The following is a 23,474-nucleotide window of genomic DNA, read 5'->3' as shown; positions in this document are numbered from 1 at the left end:
GCGCGCACCGGCCCCGCCCCGCCCCCCGGCGCGCGCGGGGGCCGTCACGGGGCGCGCGGCACGGGGGCCATCGGCGCCGCCCCCTCCCTCTCCCTCCTCCCTCGCGGAGTCCGGCGGGCGGGGCAGGCGGGGCAGGCGGGGCGGGGCGCGGCGCGCGTGCGCGGGGGCGGCCCCCTCCCTTCCCCGCTCGCTGGCTCGCTCGCGCACTCCCTCCCTCGCAGCTCCGGCGGGTAACGGCTCTGGCCCCGCGCGCCCCGGCTGCCGGCGCCGCCGCCCCGCCTTTCCGGGCCCGGGGCCCGAGGCTCAGCGCCGGGTCGACCTCCGGCCCCGGGCGGGCAGACGGACCAGCGTGCGTGCGTCCGTCCGTGCGCTCCGAGCGAGCCCCGCGCCGAACCACCGCCGCCTCCCCGCCCCGCCACTACTACGCGCTCCCCTCCCCCCGCCGCGCCTCCCCCCGCCCCTTCCCCGCTTCCCCCGCGGCCTTCCGCGCAAGCCCGGCCCCCCGCGCGTGAGCCCATTGGCTGCCGCCGCCGCGCGCGGGTCAGGCCCCGCCGCGCCCGCCCCCATTGGCCGCCCCGGGGGAACGTCAGTCATATGCAAATAAGGGCAGGGCGGGGCGGGCTCCGGTTGGCCCCGAGCCGGCCGGGGGCGGGGCCGCGGTAGGAGGGTGGCAGGGAGGGCGCACTGCAGTAAAGGCACCGAGCCAGGGGGGCGGTTCGGGGCGCCGCGCTGCGGAGGTCCCGGGGTTGTGCGTGGTGCTGTGTGTCCAGTCGGCGCGAGGAACACGCTCACGCGTGGCTCGGCCCGCCTCCCGCACACCCGCTTGGGCGCGCCTGGCCCCGCTGGGCAGACAAACTGCGGGTAGGGCTGGACGAGGCATCCCTGAGCCCTCACCTACTCACACTCACTCTCCTCACAGACATACACACACACACTTTCGTGCCACACCCATTATCTCCTACACACCCCACGGGCACATATACCCTCTGTCTTACACCCACACTGTGACACACGAAGTCACACCTCACACACCTGCTCACACAGATGTACAACCGCACACGCTCACAGTCCATAGCTCCCCACCCACCATCGTGCATTCACCCATCCTGTTCTCATCACCCATCTCATCCATGCCCTGTCACACATGCCTTGCCAACCCGCATCCTCATCACACCCCCACCAGCCCACATGAATCATGCAAACAGACAACATGTCAAACAGGAGGAACTCAGCATAGCCCTGCTTGTCCACTACACACTCCACACCCCTCCCACACAACCACATACTCCTCCATCACACACACAGCCTTCCTAGCACTCACAAAGCACCTCCTATTCCCAGTGCACACTCAGCTCTCGCAGACACCATCATACCGACCCCACCCTCTATATAATCCTACTCTAATGGGCGCTACCTGCTTCAATACCCAGGCCCGTCAGGTATACAGAGCCCAGTGGCCATCGTCATCATTCAGCCACTCACCCTGACATTCATCTGCCACTCTGGACCCTCTATCTAGCAGCATAATGCAGGGGACCACAGAGCACACCATGGTGACCCCACCACACTACTCTGCCAGCCACCCACTAACCCCGACTCCTCCCAGAAAAAAAGGGCCAGGAAGAAAGGAAACTAACACTTACTGGGGCTGCTGTGTGCTGGGAGCTTGGGTGTATTATCTGGTTCATTGAATCCTCACAGCCACCTAGGGAGGTATGCTTTATTACACCCATTGTTCAGGTGAGAAAACGAGCCTCAGAGATTGAATAAACTGTGGCAAGATCATGCAGTCAAGATGTACCAGCCCAGAGCTCCAACTCAGGTGCTGTTTCCATTACTCAAGGCTTAACCTCAGGGTGGACCCAGGGAGGGAACTCCAAACAGAGGCTGGGGAATATAGTTAGACAATGATACAGAGCCACGTGGACCACAGAAAGTTGAGAGGGCTCACATGAAGACACAGGCAAGGATGTAGAGCCCATCTGGCAGAGACACAAAGGCCCTGGATCACGCAAGAGGGGCCCTGGGGCCATACCCAGTAAAGGCACAGGACTGGGGTCGCACAATTGGGCAGGTAAAGGTTGCACAGGCTAAGACGGACCAAGACTGGGCTCTTACACAGGTTGGATGGTCGACAGGAGCAGAGGAGCTCTTTCCTCAACCTGCCTCATCCACTGACAGAGCTGAAGGAATGGAGAGGGGGCAAAAACTGGGTAACCTGAGCCCAAAAGGGAAGGGAAGGTCTGTAGCTCTCTGACCTCCAGAGACTGCAGGGCCAGACACTTGGCTGTGAGCCTGGAGGGGCAACCAGAGGGACTATTAGGTGACTGCCCCCTCCTTCCTATGCAGTCCCAGACTCAGACCCTCCATTACCTCACTGCCCCAGGGACTGCAATGTGAGGCAGGAATTGAGGCTGAAATCAATGTGGCCCGCTATCTCCCCACCACTGCCCCCACCACTGCCCCCTCCTCTCCCCACCGGTGAGTGAGTCACCTACTGGCAAGTTAACCCCTTCCCTACTGCAATAAAGCCCAAGGACAGAGCTCAGAGGAGCTCTGCCCCCCAGATCCCCCACTTCTGTTGGTTCAGAAAAAGAGCCAGGCATGGCACAGGAGGGAAAGAGGGCCCCACACATCTGGGAGGGTTGCACATCTGGTAGAAGACACAGTGCCCACGGAGGAGAGATGGGAAGAGGCCCCTTTCGGGGCAGGGTACAACCAAGTGGGGGCCTAGCCTGGTAGGGAGGGGCGGGAATCCGGGCGGGAAGGGCCCCCCTGCCCTGGGCGCTGGGCCAGCCCTATACTTAGCTTCTATTGTTCAGGGTGGAGGAACCCTGGGTGGGGGTGGATTAGGAGCAGAGGGGAGGGAGCAGGTCCTGTCCCTAGACAGCTCCCTCTCTCTTGCCATCCCCAACCCTAACAGGGGCCTCCCTAGTTGGAAAAAGGTACTGAGCAGGACTGTGATGGCAGCCACCCTCTGCACCAACCCCTAACCAACTCCACAGAAGGACTGCCCCTAAACAGCCCCCACTGTGCCACCACACCCAGGCCTGGGGACAGGGAACCCAGACGAAGACATCAACAGTCACCCAGGCGGGCCGTACAGGCTGAGGCCTGCCCAGAGGCCTGGGGCGAGCAGCCAGGGATGCTGACAGACTGAGGGACAGGCAGAGGCGCACTCTAAACTCACGGGGCCCATTTATTGAGCCCGCTAGGCACCGCACCCCTGCCGGCCGCCTGCGGCTCCCCACCCTGCTCTCCAGGCCCAGGTCCCCGCCTCAGCTCACCACCCTGGTGTCCCCAGCTCCCCTCACCCGCTTTCCACATACACACCCACCCACCCACCCCGGGCGGCGTCGGCGACGGCCAGGGTTGCCTGGGGAACGAGCCCAGGATTGGGCTGGCGCGGCTCGGCAGGGATGGGGGGCTAAAAATAGCGCTGGGGTGAGTCAGTGTGAGTGGGGCTGGGGTAGGCAGGGGGACCAGGAGGAAAAGAGAGACAGGGGAGAGTGTGTGGGGGATGGTCCCCAAGGATTGAGAGATGGGTGGGATGCGGGGGTCGGGGGTTGAGAGACGTGGGTTTGGGGAAGGGAAGGTGCGGGGGCTGGGAAGGGGTGTACAGGCGCTGGGGCTGGGAGGGTTGGTCTACGCGGGCTGAGGGAGGCGCCAAGGCCCGAGCAGAGGAGGGGGCGCCGCCCTGCGTTCCCCTTCCCTCCCCGCGCTCACGAGATTTTCCACTCGCCGCCTGGCCCCTAGCCAACCCCAGGCAGGCCCCACAAAGCCGCTTTGTGCAGGGAGGGCGGGCGGGTGCCCGGCCGGCCTGACACCCACGCGGGCCGCGGCGGGGCGCCGGCCAGCTGGCACCCGAGCTGTCTGCGGTGGGAGGGAGGGTCCCCCACCCAGCCCAAGGACGCGGCCGCGCAGGGGTTAATCGCTCAGGGGCGGGGAAGCAGGCCTCGGCCAATCAGCGGTCGGCGGGCGAGACGGTAACCAATGGGAAGGACGGAGGACCGACACAGGAGGCCTGCACCCAGGGGCGCGCGGGAACCAGCACCCCTGGGTGCCAGCGGGGGCTGGGCGCGGCCCTCGCTGGGTGCCAGTCCGCGTCTACGCAACCCCCAGAGCACCTGGTTTCCCCGACTACTTCACAAGAAACAGGCTCAGTGGGGGGACAGCATCTTGCAGCCGGGAGGTGGCACAGCCGGGATTTGAACCCAAATCTATCTGGCTTCACAATCAGCTTTTCCGCCGAAAAAAGGGGACGGGAGTTCCCTGCCCGGTGCCTCGTGGGGAGCGGGAACAGGGGATAGGGTGGGGGTGGAGGAGGCGGCGCGGCGGGCTAGGGTCCAGCCGCCTGCGGTGCAGCCGCTGCCGCCGGTGGTAATGGGAGCCAGACGCCGTCGCCGCCGCTAATGCGCCTCCCTCCCGGCCACTAATGGAGCCATTAATACCCGGGCGCCGGGGGCTCCGGGACGTACCAACCCCTACCCCCCCCCCTGCCGCGCATGCGCGCGCCTGCTGTCCCGCCGCGGCCTGCCGCCAGGAGGCAGCCTGACGCCTCGCAGTTCCAGGTGCTGGGGGCTGCTAAGCTGGTGGAGCTGGGGTCTCTTCTACAAAGTCACCAAGACTCATTCCTGCAACTTCACAAGCTCTTCCTCCTCTCCTCCTCTTCTCCAAGCCATCTTCTTCCCAACTCCTGCCTTTCCAGGGCGATCTCCAGGGGTCTCTGACACCTAGATCTGACCTTTTCCCTCCCCTGCTCTAAATGCCTTCTTGGCTCTTTACTGGCCCGAGTCCCAGCTTCTCAGCCTGGCATTCAGGCTGGGCCTGTCGTCCACAGCACCCTTCTGCTAAGCCTGGACTCTGGTGTCAGCTCCAGCCTCAACTAGCCACTCGGAGTTCATGCACTTTCACTCCTCCTGGTCTTTGCTCATGCAGCTGCTTCAGGTGGAATTGCCTTTTCCTTTCTTTGATTACTCTGAAATCTACTCATTCCTCATACTTCAGCTCAAATGTCACCTCCAATGAGAAACCTACCTGATCCTCCCTTATCAGCCCCCATGAACCAGAGTTGTCCCTGCCCCCTGGCTTCCCCAGACTCAGTACCTCCCTAGGCTCATCCTTGCCTGTGCCTGCATCCACATCTGCCTTCCTCACCCACTTGCCCCAGGACTGCTCAGCCCTGGGCCTGGCAGAGGGATGAGGAGGGAGCCGGCTCCTGCTGGTGGAGATAGGGTTCACTGTTTGAGACAAAATGGAAATTATGGTGGGCAGTACCTGGATCTGGGGAGTCAGGAGACCCAGGCTTAACCCCTCTGGCCCCTCTTTTTCCCCACCTGCCCAAGCATAGTTGGTGGGTACTGCCTGGTCTCTGAGGCCCTACCCATTGGGGTGCACTATATCTGAGACTCGTTTCAATGAAGCTGGCATCAAATGAAAGGCAAGGGGTAGCGGGGGAGGTAGGGTGACCTGGGTCATGCCCTCTAGCACGTGGGTGGGCACAGAAGCTTCTTTCCTGCCGCCCCCCACAGCCGGATCTCCTAGCTTGGTCCATATAGCCCCTGCCTTCCTGCCTGTCTTGGGAACAGGTGTTTGGATGGTGGATGGGTCTGCAGGATGGATCTCAACACTTCTCAACAGATTTCAGGGACAGTAGTAGGCAGTTAATTTGTCAAAGAGCATGAGGGGACTCCCCGGCCTGGACAACCTCCCAACACTCCCCAAGAAGGAAGTAGGAGACCTGGTGCTTGGCAACTGCCCACTGTCTTAAAAGAATAGAATACCTGATATGCACAGGGTGGGGCTGGGAGGCTGGCATGGGGGCAGCAAGTCCATCCAAAGAGTGGGAGTGGGAGGGCCAAAGAGAAGCCAAGGCTGGCCCAGAGACACAGGATGCCAAGACTGGCAGCCAAAACAGAAGGAGGGTGGGCTGAAAGCTCAGACAAGGACTGAAGTCTAGAGACAGACAAACCCAGGAAGACATAGGGAGCCCCCAGACTCAAAGAAGAGTCAGACAGATAGAGGTCCCGAAAGAGACACACGTATCGACCTAGAAATAGAGACCAGAGATAGAGCAAGCCAAGGATAAGACAGACAGACAGAGCCAGACTGCCAGACAGAGGCCCAGGACAAGAAGCAATGCCCGTCAATAATGGGAAGCCAGGCAGGAAGCTGGGAGCCGGGAGGGAGGCCATACCAGGAATGGGGCTGAGACATCTGGCCTCCTGGACTGGGGCTGCAGGCCCTGGGGCGGGATCCTCTCCTGGGGAGCAGGCGGGAAGAGTCAGAGGGAGGTGGCAACGGCAGCTGGCTGGCCATGCCATGCGCAGAATGTGGAGAATGCCAGCCGCCTGCCCCAGCAAGTCCCCCAGCGGAAGCAAATGCCTGGCTGGGGGCAGGAGCAGGCAGGCTGCCCTGGGCCGCCCCCTCACACCTGCTGCCCTCTGATGGAGGGTCAGGCCCTGGCACGGGCCAGCAGAAGGGACGAAGCCTGCAACCTTACTATACCACTGAACATGGTCTGCCCTATCTGGGCCCCGTGGGGAGAAGGCTGCAAGCTGCCTACCTCCCAAGGGCTTAGGGAGGCCTCTGGGAGAAGAATGAAAGGGCCGGCTGTTCAGGAACCTGAAGGCGGCCTGGATACCTCAGCATGGGTGTTGTTAGGGAAGTGCTCCTCAGAACTGCCAGGACAGGCACTGAACAAGTTATGACGACCAGGTAGCCCCCAGCAAGGGGCCTCCCTTCTCTGATCCTCAATCTACCCCTGGACAACAGGCCTGGCAATCTGCTTCACAGCATCAGGCAGAGCTGATGAAATGGCCCCAAGCCCGGGGTTAGGCACACAGTCTTCGCACAGTAGAGTAGGTATTATTGTTATCATTGTTATTATTGAAAGTGCTTGAGAGCCTGGGATCTGGAGCCAGACAGTCTGATTTCAAATCCTGGCTCTTGGCAGCTGGGTGCGGTGACTCACGCCTGTAATCCCAGCACTTTGGGAGGCCAAGGTAGAAGGATCACCTGAGGTCAGGAGTTCAAGACTCCTGACCAACATGGTTGGTCCTGGCCAACATGGTGAAACCTCAGCTCTACTAAAAATACAAAAATTAGCCGGGCGTGGTGGCGCACTCCTGTAATCCCAGCTACTCGGGAGGCTGAGGCGGGAGAATCGCTTGAATCCAGGAGGAGGAAGTTGCAGTGAGCCAAGATTGCGCTATTGCACTGCAGCCTGGGCGACAGAGCCAGACTCTGTCTCAAAATCCTGGCTGTCTGGCTTACGCCTGTAATCCCAGCACTTTGGGAGGCTGAGGCAGGCAGATCACCAGGTCAGATCGAGACCATCCTGGCTAACACGGTGAAACCCCGTCTCTACTAAAAATGCAAAAAAAAATTAGCCAGATGTGGTGGCAGGTGCCTGCAGTCCCAGCTACTTGGGAGGCTGAGGCAGGAGAATGGCGTGAACCTGGGAGGCGGAGCTTGCAGTGAGCCGAGATCGCGCCACTGGACTCCAGCCTCGGGGACAGAGGGAGACTCTGTCTCAAAAAAAAAAAAAAAAAGGCCGGGCGCGGTGGCTCAAGCCTGTAATCCCAGCACTTTGGGAGGCCGAGACGGGTGGATCACAAGGTCAGGAGATCGAGACCATCCTGGCTAACACGGTGAAACCCCGTCTCTACTAAAAAAATACAAAAAACTAGCCGGGCGAGGTGGCGGGCGCCTGTAGTCCCAGCTACTCGGGAGGCTGAGGCAGGAGTATGCGTGAACCCGGGAGGCGGAGCTTGCAGTGAGCTGAGATCCGGCCACTGCACTCCAGCCTGGGCGACAGAGCGAGACTCCGTCTCAAAAAAAAAAAAAAAAAAAAAAAAAAAAAATCCTGGCTCTCTCTTTTCCTAGCTGAGGGACACCGGGCAAGTCACTTAGCCTCTCAGGCTACAGTTTCCTCCTCTGTCCAGTGGAACTAGTAATCATGGTACCAGCCTGGGGCATTGTGAGGATTCAGGGAGTAAAGGCTCAGCAGGACTCACTGAAGTGTGCCAGGCACGTGTATCACCTGTGCTGCTCGGTGAGTTATTATTACTGCCACTTTTGGTAGTGAGATTCCCACAGTCTGGAGGCTGGGAGATGGCTCAAGGCCCTCATCCTGCCCCTCACTGGCTGGCTGGCCTCAATCAAGACTCTCCTTTTGTCAGGGCCTCACTTTTCCTCATCTGGAAAATGGTAACAAGAGCCCTGCTGGGCCTACTCTGGTAAGCCTCAGCATCCCCTGCACCAGCGCCATCCCTCCCCACTCCACAGCAGGAGTGGCCACATGAAACAATACTGTAGGGGCCATGTTGGGGGCTGTGGGCACATGGAGGGGTGAAGGGTAGGCGAGTGGTTACAGACCCTCTGATTTAGTTTCTTCATTGCCAAAGGACAGAAACCCCTGCTGTAAAATTTTGTTCCTATCACCTATAACAACAAACGTAAAAAATGTTGGCATCAGGGTGAAACACACGGCTCACAACCTCAGTTCTGTATATGAGCATGAGGGGCAGGCATAGCCCATGTCCCTGTGCCCTGTCCCTAGGGACTGGCCTGGGCTGGAACCCCATAAGGGCAGGGCCAGGCCAGTGCTCCTTCCTGAAAGGGCTCCTGCCCTAGCCCAAGCCACAGTGGCTCCTACCCACATCCACACCCAGCCTCTTTCCTCCCTGGTTTCCCTGCCTCTGGCCTCAGAGACTCAAACACACCCTCCATGGTGCAGCAGTGGTTGAATCTGCTCAAAACCTTCCATGGCTCCCTAGTATCCTCAGGATACATTTCATAATGATCTTACTTAAGGGTCCTCTCTGATCTGACCCTTGCTCACCAATCCAGCCACACATCCCCAACACTCACTCGCCATCTAGAGCCTTTGACTTTGCAGATTCAACATCTTACAAATACCTGCTTTTGCCTTAAGGCCTTTGCACAAACTCTTTCCTCTGCCTGAAGGTCCTTCCTGCCTACCTAGCCGGGCTCACATCTGCACACCCTTCCGGTCTCAGTTCATAGGCACCTGGCCCTTCTTCCAAGAAGCCTTCCCTGACTTCTCAGACTGGACAGGCATCTTCTCTGGGCTCCCACGGCCTCCTGGGCTTCCTCCACCCCATCTCTGACCACCCCAGACTGTTACTGTCTAGGGAGGGGTCTATCTTTTCCAGAGGCCATGAACCCTGTGTAAATAGGACTGTGTCCTCAACACCATCCAGCACAGGGCCAGGCACAGCACAGGGCCAGGCCCTGAATCAACAGTAGATTAATAAATAAATAAAAATAAATAAGGCCAGGTGCAGTGGCTCACACCTGGAATCCCAGCATTTTGGGAGGCCAAGACTGGAAGATTGCTTGAGCCCAGGAATTCAAGACCAGCCTAGGCAACATAGTGAGACCCCATCTCTATAAAAATAAATAAATACATACATAAATAAACAAGAAAGAAAGAAATGCTAGGAAGGAGCTTCTGACAGGTCTGTCACCCTCTCTGTGTTACTCCTACAAGGCCCAGCCTGGCCTTGGTCCCTGGCTGTCCAGCATCATCTCAAAAATGGCACTCTTCCACCCCTAGCCTCAGCTCTCCAGCCACCGTGGCCTTCCATCTTCCCCTCCCAGGCTGTGCTCCTTCCGGCCTCGGCGCTGTCCCGTCACCCTCCTCCCAGGAGGCTCTTCTGCCCCACAGTTGCTGGTTCCCACTCATCCTTCAACTCCTGAATTACACGCCCTGTCCTCAGGGCAGCCAGGCTAGATTCACACCTGGAGGAGTGCCCAGCACACCCCCCGGCTCCCTGGGGGGGTGTGCTCCCTGACTGTGCCTGTGATGTTTATTGGACACAGTGGTAAAGATGACGGCTCCAGTCCTGGTCCTGCCACCTCCTGGGAAGGACCTGTTAGAGACTCCGTCTGCCCATCTGTAATCCAGCACTATGGCCACATGGTCACGGGCCAGCCTGCCTGGGTTTGAGGGCTGCTGCAGGATTTACTAGCCATGTAACCCTGGGCAAGTTATGACCCTGACCTTAGTTTCCTCTAAACAAGCATAATCATAGCACTCTCCTGTTAGGGTGGTTGTGAAGATAAAATGAGCTAATATTTGAAAAGGGTTTAGAACGGGGGTACATGGTAAGCGCTCTATGAGGTGGATATGAAAATTTGGCAAGCTCACCTACATACAGTGCTTACCATGGCAATGCCCTCACCCGGTCCCCCAAGACATGGAAGCTGTTGCCACAATTATCATTCTCTGTTATCCCATCAGATCCATGGAGACCTGACTCAGTCCGCACTCAATAAAGGTTTGCTGACTGATAGACCTCTCGAGACCAGAATCTCTGACAGGAGGCCTCTGGAAACGGTGCCTTGAGCCTTAAAAGTCCATTCCCTTCCTGACATGTGAATTCCCACTGCAACATCTGTGCAGAGAGGAGGCCGGCCTCCCCTTGAAGCCCTCCCAAGGTGAGGAGCTCACCTCTCGAGAGTTCAGCTTGCAAGAGGCCCTCTAAGAGGTGAGCTTGGCACAGCCCATCCACTTCCACTTCTTACCTGTTCCAGGCCGGCCCATGATGACTTCCTTCTTGGGGGCAGGGTGGCTGGTGTAGCTGCTGGGCACCAAAACGGGCAACAGGGCAGCAGGTGAGGGGTGGAAGGCCACAGGCTGAAAGGGTGAAGAAGCCAGGCCAAAGGTGGGCATCGGCTGGGCCACGGCAGTTGGTGCAGCTGGAGGTACAGTGATGGGCACGGGGGCTGGCAGAGGTGGGGGCAGGCCAGGCTTCCCACTGGCCACCCCAGTGGGCACCGGGGTCTCACGGCAGCCCCGCCCAGGTCCCCCAGCCCGCACCTCACCAGCAGTGCCCACCTCCCCAGGGAATTTGGAGGGCAGTGGCACATCAGGGTTGCGGACAATGACAGGTGAGTCCCGCTGCACGGCAGGCACCCTGCGCACAGAGGGCCCCGGATCCGAGGTCAGGCCGGCAGGCGGGGGCAACAGCAGCAATGGTGAGGGCTGGCGGGAGCGAGAGAAGGGCACAGCAGGGGACACGGCCCGGAAGCCAGCTGGCGTGGAGGGTGTAGATGTGTGGGACACCGAGTCCACACCAGAGTCTAAGCTGTCACTCTTGGGAAAGTCTGGGGCGGCTCCTCCACCCCCTGCGCCAGGGGCCCCCAAGGCCCCTGGGTGCGGCAACAGCTCTGTCTTCCGTCGCCCAGGGCTGATGGGCACGGTGAAGGTCAGGTTGGTCTGGAAGGTGGGTAGGATTCCAGAGGAGTGGCGCTCTCGGGGGGCAGGTGGCGGTGGGTGGGGGCCCAGGTCTGGCGGCGTCAGCACACCTGCCTTAGGGGTGCTGGCGCTCAGGTGGCGACTGCGGACTGCAGTGCGCTGGATGACTGGCGAGGCATTGATGGGGCTGAAGTTGGCAGGGCGGAAACCGAAGAGTGGCGAGGGTGAGGGTGACGGGGCTGGCGAGAAGGGCGATTGCGTGGAGACGGGTGAGAAGGAGGGCGTGCCTGAGCGCGAGCTGCCCAGCGACACCAGCATCACGGCCGCCTCACACTCGTCGAACTCAAAGCGTGACAAGTCAGCAGGGGCCACCAGGCGTGGCCGTGAGTCTCCACGAGCCGCCACACTGCTGGCCTCACTGTCCCTCGACGTCTCATCACCCCAGTCAAACTCCGTGCTGCCCTCACGGGCTGCCACGGCCGCAGGCCGGCCCGCCCCCCCAGGTCCACTGTCTGCCAGGCCCTCCATCTCTTTGGTTCGCATGGACAGGTGACGTGAGCAGTAGCCTCGCCGCTGTGACTCCTTCATGCAGCCATCTCGCGAGCACAGCCGGCGCCACTGCTTGCCGTTGAACTTCTTTCGTATTCCGCTGGGTGTACAGACCACATCACCCTTCTTGTACTTCTGCTGGGCCGCTGTCAGTGGCGTGCGGGCCCGGGCTGCTGGTGCGGTCCCCTTTTCCAGGGAGGCCACACTGCTGCTGCGGCTGCCACCCTGGCTCCCCTCCTGGCAGGGCGAGGGCTGCTCGCCAGGGCGGCCAGGGCCCACAAAGGCTGGAGACTTGGGTGGCGGTGACAGGAGCTGGGGTGGGGGCAGTGGGAGCAGGGCGGGGGTACCCAGCGCTGGAGGGTGCTTCTCCTCACCCTCCTCACAGTGAGTACCCAGGTTGCCACCAAAGCTGATCTTAGAGACCTCAGCGTCCTCGGGCTGTTTGGGGTCCAGGGCAGCAGGGCAGGGTGGCAAGGTGGCCCCAGGCTCCACGTGCTCTTCCTCGGGGCCTGTTGGGGGCTTCCTCAGCATGGCCTCAGGTTCCCAGGGTGGGCGCAGCAGGCGTAGGCTGGAGCGGGCCACCCACACGGCCTCCTCCGGCTCACGGTGCAGTGGCTGTGGGGGCTGCGGGAGGCTGCCTGGTGGGCCTGGCTGGGAGCTGGGGCCAGGGCTGAGACGGACCTTGTAGGCAGCTGGCTTGGTGGCCACCTCCACCACCACACCTTCCCGGTAGGCAGCCACGCCGGGCTCCACACAGGTACAGACAGCTGTGCCCACCACCAGGGCACCTGGTGGGGGTGTGGCATCCAAAACTACATCCACACCAGCACCTGGCACCCCCTCGTAGAAAGTCAGGGCTCGGTCACCAGGGAACTGCACACCCAGGTCCTGGCTTCGGCGCACCTGGCGCACCACAGCCGGCAGAAAGAGGCCGTCACCACGCCGGGCCAGCACCCGCTGGGACCGCAGCTGCCGCAGGTCATAGCTGCCACTGGTGCTGCCGGGGGGCCAGGGGCCTGGACCACAAGGCTCAGCCGGCTCATCCTCCAGGTCTGCCGAGTGCTCACTGGCTGTGTCAGTGGAGGAGGAGCGAGTGGAGGTGGGTGGCCGTGGAGGCACCCCCAGGCCACTGGCCTCCTCAGGGGTCCGCACCCTCTCTTCAGGGGCCCCAGCCACCCCACTGCTGCCAGCTCCGTGCTCCTCTACATACTTCTTCTTGGGCGCTCGAGACTTGAACGTGGCCGTCTTGCGGCTGAGTGAGGGCTCCCAGCGGCCTGCCTCCCCATCCCCTTTGGGGTCCTCAGCTGGGCCTGGAGCCGGGTCGCCAGGGTGCAGCTCCAGTGGAGGACCTTCAGCCCCAGGGCCCCGCTCAGCCTCCTCTTCCTCTCCTTCCTCAGCCTCTTCGGGCCCAGGCTGCGGTTGCGGCTGCTGTGCCTCGTCGTCCTCCTCCTCTGGCTTGTCACCCTCCCCAGCCCCTCGCCGCCTCAGAGCCTTGGCCCTGGTGGCTGGGGGAGACTTGCTGCCACTGCCAGGACCTGAAAGGCCAGTGCATGCCTTCTTCATTGGCTTCATTTTTCTTCACCTGCAGGGTGGGAGAGCAGACAGGGATTATGTGGAGCAACTCAGGAACCGCCCCCAGAGCCAATGTACCCTAAGATTTCCCATTTGCTGAGTCTACTGTCTCCATTCCATCCCCAAGGCCTCCTCGCTGGCTGCCCTCAACTCATGTGATACCTCAGTCAGCACCAGGCACAGGCAAGCACCCGAGTCCCCTGAGTATACACACTCTGGCTCCTTGGGGAACATTCACAGACACCTGCTGGCTCTGCAGAGGACACAGAGCACATGCTCTGAACGCCCCAAGGGGACATCAGAAGCACTAACAGTTCACACCTATGGAGCACTCCCTGGGTCCTGAACTCCATGCTAAGCTTGCCTTATTAACCCGTTTCATCCTCACAACAGCCCTAAAAGTAGGTGCTACTATCGGCCTCATTTCACAACTGAGGAAACCGAGCCACAGAAAGATGAGGCAACTTGTCCAAGATCATCCAGGTGGGAAACAGTAGCGCTAGGGTCTGAACCCAGGCTCTCTGGCTCCAGAGTCCATGCTCCTGACCATTTCAGTGTGCTGCCTGTCACATGATCCAGAGGGCACATTTACTCTCACTGTCGCCATGCAGACAGTACATGCACTCAGACACACACACATGCACAAGCACCAAGTCACAGAAAGGGAGGTAACTGGGCTGTGATATGAGCCTCTCTCCACCCCCCACCCTCCCTCTGCCACTCTGGGCGGCCTGGCATGGCCAGGCATTGTGGGAAGAAGTGGGCAGCTGAGAGTCCCGAGGGACGGCTGCCCACTCTGTTCTGCACCCCAGGGCTGCCAGGTACAGCCATCTCCCCAGATCCTGGCAGGGAGCAGGCAGGGGCATGTCTGGGGCAAGAGCTCATACCCAGCACTGCCACGGGGCCGTGCATGAGCACACGCACGCGCACAAACACACACACACGCACACACACGCACAGAAGCACGCACACGTCATCACACAGTGGGACACAGAGCTACACCCCAGGGTTTCTCTGTCCCACTGGATGGGAGCCTGCTCCTCCCCCCACAGCACCCAGCGTGATACCCGCAAGCCCAGCCCCTTTCTTCTTGCCTGCATGCATCCCCGCCCTGGCTGGGCTGGCTCTGGCAGGGTGGTTGAGTCGGCCAGCCCCCCACAAGTCCCCAAATATGCCCTCCAACTCCAAGTGGGGATAAGTGGGATAAGGTCAAAGAAAGCAGGACAAGCCCAACAGGCCAACCTCACCCACTTCCTGAACAGTCATTACTGCCCGCCCCCTTTCGAGCTGCCCTGAGAAAAGACAAGGGGAAAAAACTTTACTCTGAAGTGACTAAGAGAACCTGAGAGACCAAAACGGAGGCCTCTAGGAGGGTTGGGGGACCCAGGACCATAAGCCAAACACAATGAGGGGCAACCCCAACTCAGTCTTCCAGCTACTGGGGGACCCTTGACCTCATGCTCTCTCACTAGGGGCCTGCTCCTCCTGTGGAGCCTGGAGTCCCAGGCCTGCCCTTTCTTGGGCCAGTCCTGGGGTCCTCACAGGCAGAGCCTGGAGGACACCCCAGGGCTGGCACCCAAGTGCCCAGAAGTTGGGTAGCCATCACCACTTACTACCCACTGACGCACTAGACTACCATATTGGGGACTGAGATCTGGCCCCAGTTTTTTCCAAACACAAACCTTTGCATACCCCACCCAGGGCCTACAACTATGCCGCCTGTACCCCCTAGACCTTGCTGCCTGGCCTAGCCTCTCTTCACCCCAGAGCTGCTTTCTTTCCCCTAGGGCCTACTCTCTTCCTGTCCAGCCCCTCTTAATAACTCCCACCCAAGCCCCGGGGGCCCTCACCTTCCTTAGATTTGAGTAGTAACTCCCGGAACCCAGGCCAGCCCAGGCCCCGGCTCTTTGGGGTCTCATACCCTCTGTTTCTATTAGCCCTCCTGGCACCAGCTTCTCTGCCACTCTCTCTCCCATTCTGTCACCACCTCTATCTCTACCTCTCTGTTAGCATGCCCTAGGCCCCCTCCTGTCACCCCCTCCTTGTCACCCCCATTTATCTCTGTCACCTATTCCTCCCAGTCACTCTCCTGTCAGCCATCTCCGGACCTGTCACCTTCTCTCCCCATCACCTCTCCTTGTCACACTCTCCAACTCTGTCCCCTCCCTCTCCCTGTCACCCTGATCTAGTCCTGTCACCCCTCCATTCCTGTTACCCTTCTTTGCCCACCACCCCCTCCCCCAGTTACCCCTTTTCTGTCAAACCCCCACCACTTCCTCCACTCCCTCCTCCCTTCCCACCATTCCGCCCACCCCTTTCCCCCTGTACCCCCTCCCCGTCCCTGCCACCTGTCCCCTCTAGGCCCCCAGCCCCCTGGACCCCCCTTTCCCGTGTCAGCCCTGGCCCCGCCCCTCACCTTGGGCTCGGCGGGGTTTCGGGGCGGGGGGCCGTGGCTCCGGCTCGGTCCGGTCCGGTCCCTCCCCGCCCCCCCTCCGGCTCTCCCTCTCGATTCTCCCTTTTTTTTTTACTCCAACACACAAAATGGTGAATGGACCTGCAACAGCTGGAGCAGCCAGCCAATCAGCGATCACAACCCCGCTGACCGGCGCCAGCCTAGACCAATAGATATCCGCAGCCTGGTCGGCTCCGCCTCTCGACTACGAGCGACGTTCGCGGGGACCAATCGGGCCCATCCGGCAGCGCTAAGGGGCGGGGCCAAAGTCCAAGACCGGCCTCCCTCCGGGACCGACACCAACCTGAGCCTACGACCGCCTGATCTGCCTAGGGCCCTACCCTACAACAAGTGAAGGACACCAGCTGTATCCAATTGCAGGCCGTCTTAGTTCCAAATGACAAATACAGTACCCAGTCGCCATGCAGCCTAGGCCGGAACCCAACCTCTGTGAGGGACAGTAACCAATGAAATGAAAGAAGGAGGGGCTAAGGGACAGGTTGTCCAATGAGTGGACGTAGAAGGCGTGGCCCGAACGTTTGTTGACCGACTAGTCGCAATTCCTGCTGGGAATCGTAGTCTTCTGACGTCTTCGGCCCATAGCCGACAGTACAAGGCAGACTACAACTCCCATGTGACAGAGTGCCTGGAGCACCAAAGAATCCCGGCGAGGAGAAAAAGTCGAAAAGGGCAGTTCATCGTGAGTCTCACTGGACGCCAGGAGTATCTTAGACCCAGGGCCCCGACTCACCCGTATTCCTGGCTCTGGCGTCGCCGGTGGCTCCTCTCAGTGGCAGCGGTAGCGGCAAGAGGGGGAGGTGCAAGGAGCAGCCAACCGCCACCCGCGAGCCCCGCAGCCAATCAGCAGCTCCCGGGGCGGTGCAATGACCTCACCGGCTCTACTCTCTTACCCCTCCCCCATGTGGTTGTTGCTGCCGGTAGACAGAGTAGGGAAGTTTGGGTTGGGGGAGGGGAGGCGAACCAGTGATGTCACCTTTCCCCTTCTTGATTGGCTGCTGGGTGGCCGGGACTACGACCAATCGACGGTCTCGAAAAGTCTGGCGCGGCCCCGCGGAAAGCACTGTTGCCACCGGGAGGGGAGAGAACGCGCGCTTGTGGGGTGTCGCGCGCTGCAGTATAGGCAACGCGCGCGGCCTGGGGCCCGGGGGACAGGTCACCTCCTCCAAGAGTTTGACATTTAGGACAGCGAAGTTTAACAGCCCACTAGGCATTGGGACAGGGGGCCGAGATGAGGAAATGCAGCGCTTCTTGGGGCTTCGCACTGCATTACGTGGAGAGCTACACCTTGTGGGTGTACGCCCCTGGAGGAGGGAGATTTTTAAAGATCCTAGGGGTAGGGGGGTATCACACTGGAGTGGAGGAGGACAGGGAGATGCCCTGTTTGTAGTAGATGCCTGCTGCCCAGATACGAGTTTACAACCAGGTGTGAACCTGTCTGCAATGCATTTATGCTTTCCACCTTGTATTTGCCCTGGTCCGAGGCTAATGGGAAGCCATATGGGTTACGCTGGCCGCAGGGAGGGTTTCTTTTGCCTGTGACAGGTTTAAATTCCACACTGGAAGTCACACCATTTGTGAGGAAACTCCATCCAGTCTATGGCAAGTCATACTGTCCACGAAACACTCAAACTACGTGTGAAAGAATGTGCTAGGGCGTAGAGCTAGTTCATAGCATAGAAGAAATATCAGTCGTCCAATGGGGTTCATGGAGTATGAAGGATATTCACATCTATGAGAAAGTCCCACTGTTCACAAATTATTTGTCTGGAGATTGAGGGAAATTCACTGTCCACAAGGAGTTCACACTCGGAAGGAATCTTATACCCTACACTGTTATATTATTATTATTATTATTTTTTTTTTTCCCCCAAGACGGAGTCTCGCTCTGTCGCCCAGGCTGGAGTGCAGTGGCGCGATCTCGGCTCACTGCAACTTCTGCCTCCTGGGTTCAAGCGATTCTCATGCCTTAGCCTCCTGAGTAGCCGGGATTACAGGCGCGCGCCACCACGCCCCGCTAATTTTTGTATTTCTAGTAGAGAAGGGGTTTCACCATTTTGGTCAAGCTGGTCTTGAACTCCTGACCTCATGACTCGCCCACCTCAGCCTCCCAAAGTGCTGTTTACAGGCGTGAGCCACTGTGCCCGGCCTAATTTTATTTATTTTTTATTTTTTTTCAGACAGGGTCTCACTCTGTCGCCCAGGCTGGAGTGCAGTGGCAGCATCATAGCTCACTGCAACCTTGAATGCCTGGGTTCAAGCAATCCTCCTGCCTCAGCCTCCTGAGTAGCTGGGACCACAGGCATGTACCACCATGCCCTGCTAATTTTTTTTTTTTTTTTTTTTTTTGTAGAGATGGAGTCTCACTATGTTGTCTAGGCTGGTCTCCAATTTCTAGCCTCAAGCCATCCTTCCATCTTGGCCTCCTGAAGTGCTGGGATTATAGGAATAAGCCACTGCGTCTAGCGTTTAATGTAATCCTAAAGGACAATTCATCCTTCCATATTGGGTGGACCCGGAGTTGAGGGAGGTTTGACAAAGCAGTTTATATTGTGCACATTGGGTAGATGCTGAATCTGGGGGAAATTTGCACTCAAGAGAGTGCTCACTGTCTTTGTAGGGAGCCCCATGGGGAGTGGTTCATGGTATCACAAAGGGGGTTCACAGCAGCCACAGAAAGTTCTCCATGCATGGAGATGTGCCCTGTCTGTGTTAACTTTGTCATGGATATGAAGAGATTACACTGTCTGCGGGGAAGCTCATAAGGGGCAGGAGTTCACATTGCCCATGGGAGCTTACATTATGTTTGGGGGAGATTTTTATTGATTAAGGTAGGGTTTCGTGTTCCACAGTCGGTTTGCATCAGGTGTGAGGGAGAATTAGACTTTTAGCAGAGAGGTGTGTACTCTGCATGAGGGAATTCTGCATGAGGGAACTTGGCCTAGGGAACCTGCTGCAGTGAAAGGAGGTCTCGACTGTCAGTTGAACGGCTTTTCTCTGGCTGTGGTAAATTTATAATGTCCGTGTAGGGATCCCCACTGCTTACAAGAGTTATACCATGTTGGGATGCTGAGAAGGCAGATCACTTGAGGTCAGGGGTTCAAGACCAGCCTGGCCAACATGGTGAAACCCCATCTCTACTAAAAATACAAAAATTCGGCTGGGTGTGATGGCTCACGCCTGTACTCCCAGCACTTTGGAAGGCCAAGGTGGGTGGATCACCTGAGATCAGGAGTTTGAGACCAGCCTGGCCAACATGGTAAAACCCCGTCTCTACTAAAAATACCACAAAAATTAGCCAGGCATGGTGATGGGTGCCTGTAATCCCAACTACTCAGGAGGCAGAGGCAAGAGAAACGGTTGAGCCCAGGAGACAGAGGTGGCAGTGAGCTGAGATTGTGCCATTGCATTCCAGCCTGAGCAACAGAACAAGACTCTGTCTCCAAAAAGTAAAAATGCAGGCCAGGCGCGGTGGTGCATGCCTGTACTCCCACCCAGCACTTTAGGAGGCCAAGGCAGGCAGATTGTGAGGTCAGGAGATCGAGACCATCCTGGCTAACACGATGAAACCCCATCTCAGGCCGGGCGCGGTGGCTCAAGCCTGTAATCCCAGCACTTTGGGAGGCCGAGACGGGCGGATCACGAGGTCGGGAGATCGAGACCATCCTGGCTAACACGGTGAAACCCCGTCTCTACTAAAAAAATACAAAAAACTAGCCGGGCGAGGTGGCGGGCGCCTGTAGTCCCAGCTACTTGGGAGGCTGAGGCAGGAGAATGGCGTGAACCCGGGAGGCGGAGCTTGCAGTGAGCTGAGATCCGGCCACTGCACTCCAGCCTGGGCGACAGAGTGAGACTCTGTCTCAAAAAAAAAAAAAAGAAACCCCATCTCTACTAAAAATACAAAAAATTAGCCGGGTGTGGTGGCATGCGCCTGTAGTCCCAGCTACTTGGGAGGCTAAGGCAGGAGAATCAATTGAACCCAGGAGGCAGAGATTGCAGTGAGCTGAGATTGCACCACTGTACTCCAACTTGGGCGGCAGAGCGAGACTCCGTCTCAAAAAAAAAAAAAAAAAAAAAAATTCAAAAATTAACCAGGCATGGTGGCACGCATCTGTAATCCCTGCTACTCAGGAGGCTGAGGCAGGAGAATGTCTTGAACCCAGGAGCTAGAGATTACAGTGAAGTGAGATTGCACCACTGCTCCAGCCTGGGCAACAAAGTGAGACTCAGACTCAAAAAAGAGAAAAAAAAAAAAAAGAAAAAAAGAGTTATACCATGCATAATAAATACATGAAGGAAACCTGGAAATGGGAATTCACACTGTCCAAGGCCTGTTTCCCTGGTCATTGAGGAAAAGTGTGCACAGGGAGCTGCACCCTGCCCCTGGGAGAATTACATAAACCATAGTTAACTTAGTTACACAGTTAATTGAAATTACACTGTCATGCTGGGTAAGGGGTGATGCTACAGAAGGCAGGATAGCACAGGCTTAGCCAGACTGCTTAGGGTAAAATCCCAGTTGGGCTTTTTCCCAGCTGTGTGATGTTGGGAAAGTTACTTAACCTCTCTGTGTCTTGATTTCCACCCTTGTAAAAAGGGATAATAAAATAATCTTTTTTTTTTTTTTTTTTTTTTTTTTTTTTTTTTTTTTTGAGACGGAGTCTCACGCTGTTGCCCAGGCTGGAGTGCAGTGGCGCGATCTCGGCTCACTGCAAGCTCCGCCTCCCGGGTTCCCGCCATTCTCCTGCCTCAGCCTCCTGAGTAGCTGGGACTACAGGCGCCCGCCACCGCGCCCGGCTAATTTTTTGTATTTTTAGTAGAGACGGGGTTTCACTGTGGTCTCGATCTCCTGACCTTGTGATCCGCCCGCCTCGGCCTCCCAAAGTGCTGGGATTACAGGCTTGAGCCACCGCGCCCGGCCTAATAAAATAATCTTAAGCAGTAAACCACAGGACTTTTTTTTTTTTGAGACAGAGTCTTGCTGTCACCCAGGCTGGAGTGCAGTGGCGCGATCTCGGCTCACTGCAAACTCCGCCTCCTGGGTTCACACCATTCTCCTGCCTCAGCCTCCCGAGTAGCTGGGACTACAGGTGCCTGCCACCATGCCCGGCTACTTTTTTGTATTTTTAGTAGAGATGGAATTTTACCATGTTAGCCAGGATGGTCTCGATCTCCCGACGTCATGATCCACCTGCCTCGGCCTCCCAAAGTGCTAGGATTACAGGCGTGAGCCACCGTACCCGGACCGCAGAACTTTAGTTTATTTACTTATTTCTTTTGAGTAGCTGAGACTACAGGGGCACACCATGATGTCCAGCTAATTTTTGTATTTTTTTTTTTTTTTTTTTTTTGAGAGGGAGTCTCGCTCTGTCGCCCAGGCTGGGATGCAGTGGCCGGATCTCAGCTCACTGCAAGCTCCGCCTCCCGGGTTTATGCCATTCTCCTGCCTCAGCCTCCCGAGTAGCTGGGACTACAGGCGCCCGCCACCTCGCCCGGCTAGTTATTTTTTGTATTTTTTAGTTGAGATGGGGTTTCACCTTGTTAGCCAGGATGGTCTCGATCTCCCGACCTCGTGATCCGCCCGTCTCGGCCTCCCAAAGTGCTGGGATTACAGGCTTGAGCCACCGCGCCCGGCCAATTTTTGTATTTTTAGTAGAACAGGGTTTCACCACGTTGACCACATGGTCTCAATCTCTTGACCTCATGATCTGCCTCCCAAAGTGCTGGGATTACAGGTGTGAGCCACCACACACAGCTGGGTTTTTTTTTTTTTTTTTTTCTTTTTTGAGACATAGTCTTGCCCTGTTGCCCAGGCTGGAGTGCCCTGGTTCAATCTTGGCTCACTGCAGCCTCCGCCTCCTGGGTTCAAGCAATTCTCCTGTTTCAGCCTCTCAAGTAGCTGGGACTACAGGCACTTGCCACCACGGCCAGCAAATTTTCTTTTTTTTTTTGAGACAGAGTCTCACTCTGACTCCCAGGCTGAAGTGCAGTGGCGCAATCTTGGCTCACTGCACGCTCCAGCTCCCAGGTTCACGCCATTCTCCTGCCTCAGCCTTCTGAGTAGCTGGGACTACAGGTGCCCGCCACCATACCCGGCTACTTTTTTGTATTTTTAATAGAGACGGGGTTTCACCATGTTAGCCAGGATGGTCTCGATCTCCTGACCTCGTGATCCGCCTGCCTTGGCCTCCCAAAGTGGTGGGATTACAGGCATGAGCCTCCGCGACCAGCCAAGTCATAGTGTTTTAATCTCTGTGTGTATAGAAGGGATACTGGATAAATTTTTTTTGTTTTGGCTCTTTTGAGATGGATTGTCGCTCTTGATGCCCAGGCTGGAGTGCAATGGCACGATCTCTGCTTACCACAACCTCTACCTGCCGGGTAAGCAATTCTCCTGCCTCAGCCTCCTGAGTGGCTGGGATTACAGGCATGCGCCACCACCCCTAGCTAATTTTATATTTTTAGTAGAGACAGAGTTTCTCCATGTTGGTCAGGCTGGTCTCAAACTCCCAACCTCAGTTGATCTGCTCGCCTCGGCCTCCTAAAGTGCAGGGATTATAGGCATGAGCCATCGCACCCGGCCATTTTTTGTTTTTTCTTTTGAGACAGAGTCTTAGTCTGTTGCCCAGGTTGGAGTACAGTGGCGTGATCTAAGCTGACTGCAGCCTCTGCCTCCTGGGCCTAAGTGATCCTCTCACCTCAGCCTCCTGAGGAGCTGGGACTACAGGCATGCACCACCATGCCTGGCTAATTATCATTTTTAGTAGAGATGGTCTCCCTATGTTGCCCTGGCTGGTCTCAAACTCCTGGACTCAAGCGATCCACCTGCCTCAGCCACCCAAAGTGCTGGGATTACAGGTGTGAGCCACTATGGCTGGCTGCTATTGGTAACTTTTTTTTTTTTTTTTCTTCTCTGAGACAGGGCTTCTCGGCTTACTGCAACCTCCACCTCCCAGGTTCAAGCGATTCTCCTGCCTCATCCTCCTGAGCAGGTGGGAATACAGACATGCATCACCACACCCAGCTAATTTTTGTATTTATTTATTTATTTATTTTTATTAATTTTTTTTTTTTTTTTTTGAGACTTAGTCTTGCTCTGTCACACAGGCTGGAGTGCAGTGGCACGATCTCGGCTCACTGCAAGCTCCACCTCCCAGATTCACGCCATTCTCCTGCCTCAGCCTCCCAAGTAGCTGGGACTACAGGCGCCCGTCACCATGCCTGGCTAATTTTTTCGTATTTTTAGTAGAGACGAGGTTTCACTGTGTTAGCCAGGATGGTCTCCATCTCCTGACCTCGTGATCCGCCTCCTTTGGCCTCCCAAAGTGCTGGGATTACAGGTGTGAGCCACCACACCTGCCTTTTTTTTTTTTTTTAGTAGAGATGGGGTTTCACCATCTTGGGCAGGCTGGTCTCGAACTCCTGACCTTGTGATCCGCCCACCTCGGCCTCCCAAAGTGCCGAGATTACAGGCCTGAGCCACAATGCCCAGCCAGGTAACTTTTTATAGAAGAACTAAGACTGGGCCGGGCGCGGTGGCTCACGCCTGTAATCCCTGCACTTTGGGAGGCCGAGGCGGGCGGATCACGAGGTCAGGAGATCGAGACCATCCTGGCTAACACGGTGAAACCCCGTCTCTACTAAAAATACAAAAAA

At 57.7% G+C, this 23,474-nt stretch overlaps 2 protein-coding genes across 7 annotated transcripts in view; one reads left to right on the top strand and one right to left on the bottom strand.

Moving 5' to 3' along the window:
- LOC105495265 (capicua transcriptional repressor) overlaps positions 1-16,701 on the bottom strand; it is a 27,993-nt gene extending 11,292 nt beyond the window's left edge. For 5 of the 6 annotated variants that reach the window (XM_011764561.3, XM_011764569.3, XM_011764568.3 and 2 more), the window contains exons 1-2: positions 15,765-15,899; positions 10,555-13,358 (exon numbers count right to left, since the gene is read on the bottom strand). In XM_011764561.3, the coding sequence (XP_011762863.2) occupies positions 10,555-13,348 (2,794 nt within the window). In that variant the 5' untranslated portion in view covers positions 13,349-13,358; positions 15,765-15,899. Of the gene's footprint in view, positions 1-10,554; positions 13,359-15,764; positions 15,900-16,551 lie in introns of those variants that run through there. The other variant, XM_011764562.3, reaches the window with a different exon arrangement.
- Positions 16,381-23,474, top strand: part of LOC105495263 (ETS2 repressor factor) — a 25,817-nt gene continuing 18,723 nt past the window's right edge. Inside the window, exon 1 of the mRNA XM_011764559.3 lies at positions 16,381-16,500. The gene's annotated coding sequence lies outside the window, so the exon portion shown is untranslated. The remainder of the gene's footprint in view (positions 16,501-23,474) is intronic.

This window comes from Macaca nemestrina, chromosome 20, assembly GCF_043159975.1.
Source record: "Macaca nemestrina isolate mMacNem1 chromosome 20, mMacNem.hap1, whole genome shotgun sequence".
In the NCBI taxonomy this organism is placed as follows: domain Eukaryota; kingdom Metazoa; phylum Chordata; class Mammalia; order Primates; family Cercopithecidae; genus Macaca; species Macaca nemestrina.
The sequence above is the reverse complement of the archived record's forward strand: the minus strand, read 5'-3'. Positions and strand labels throughout refer to the sequence as shown.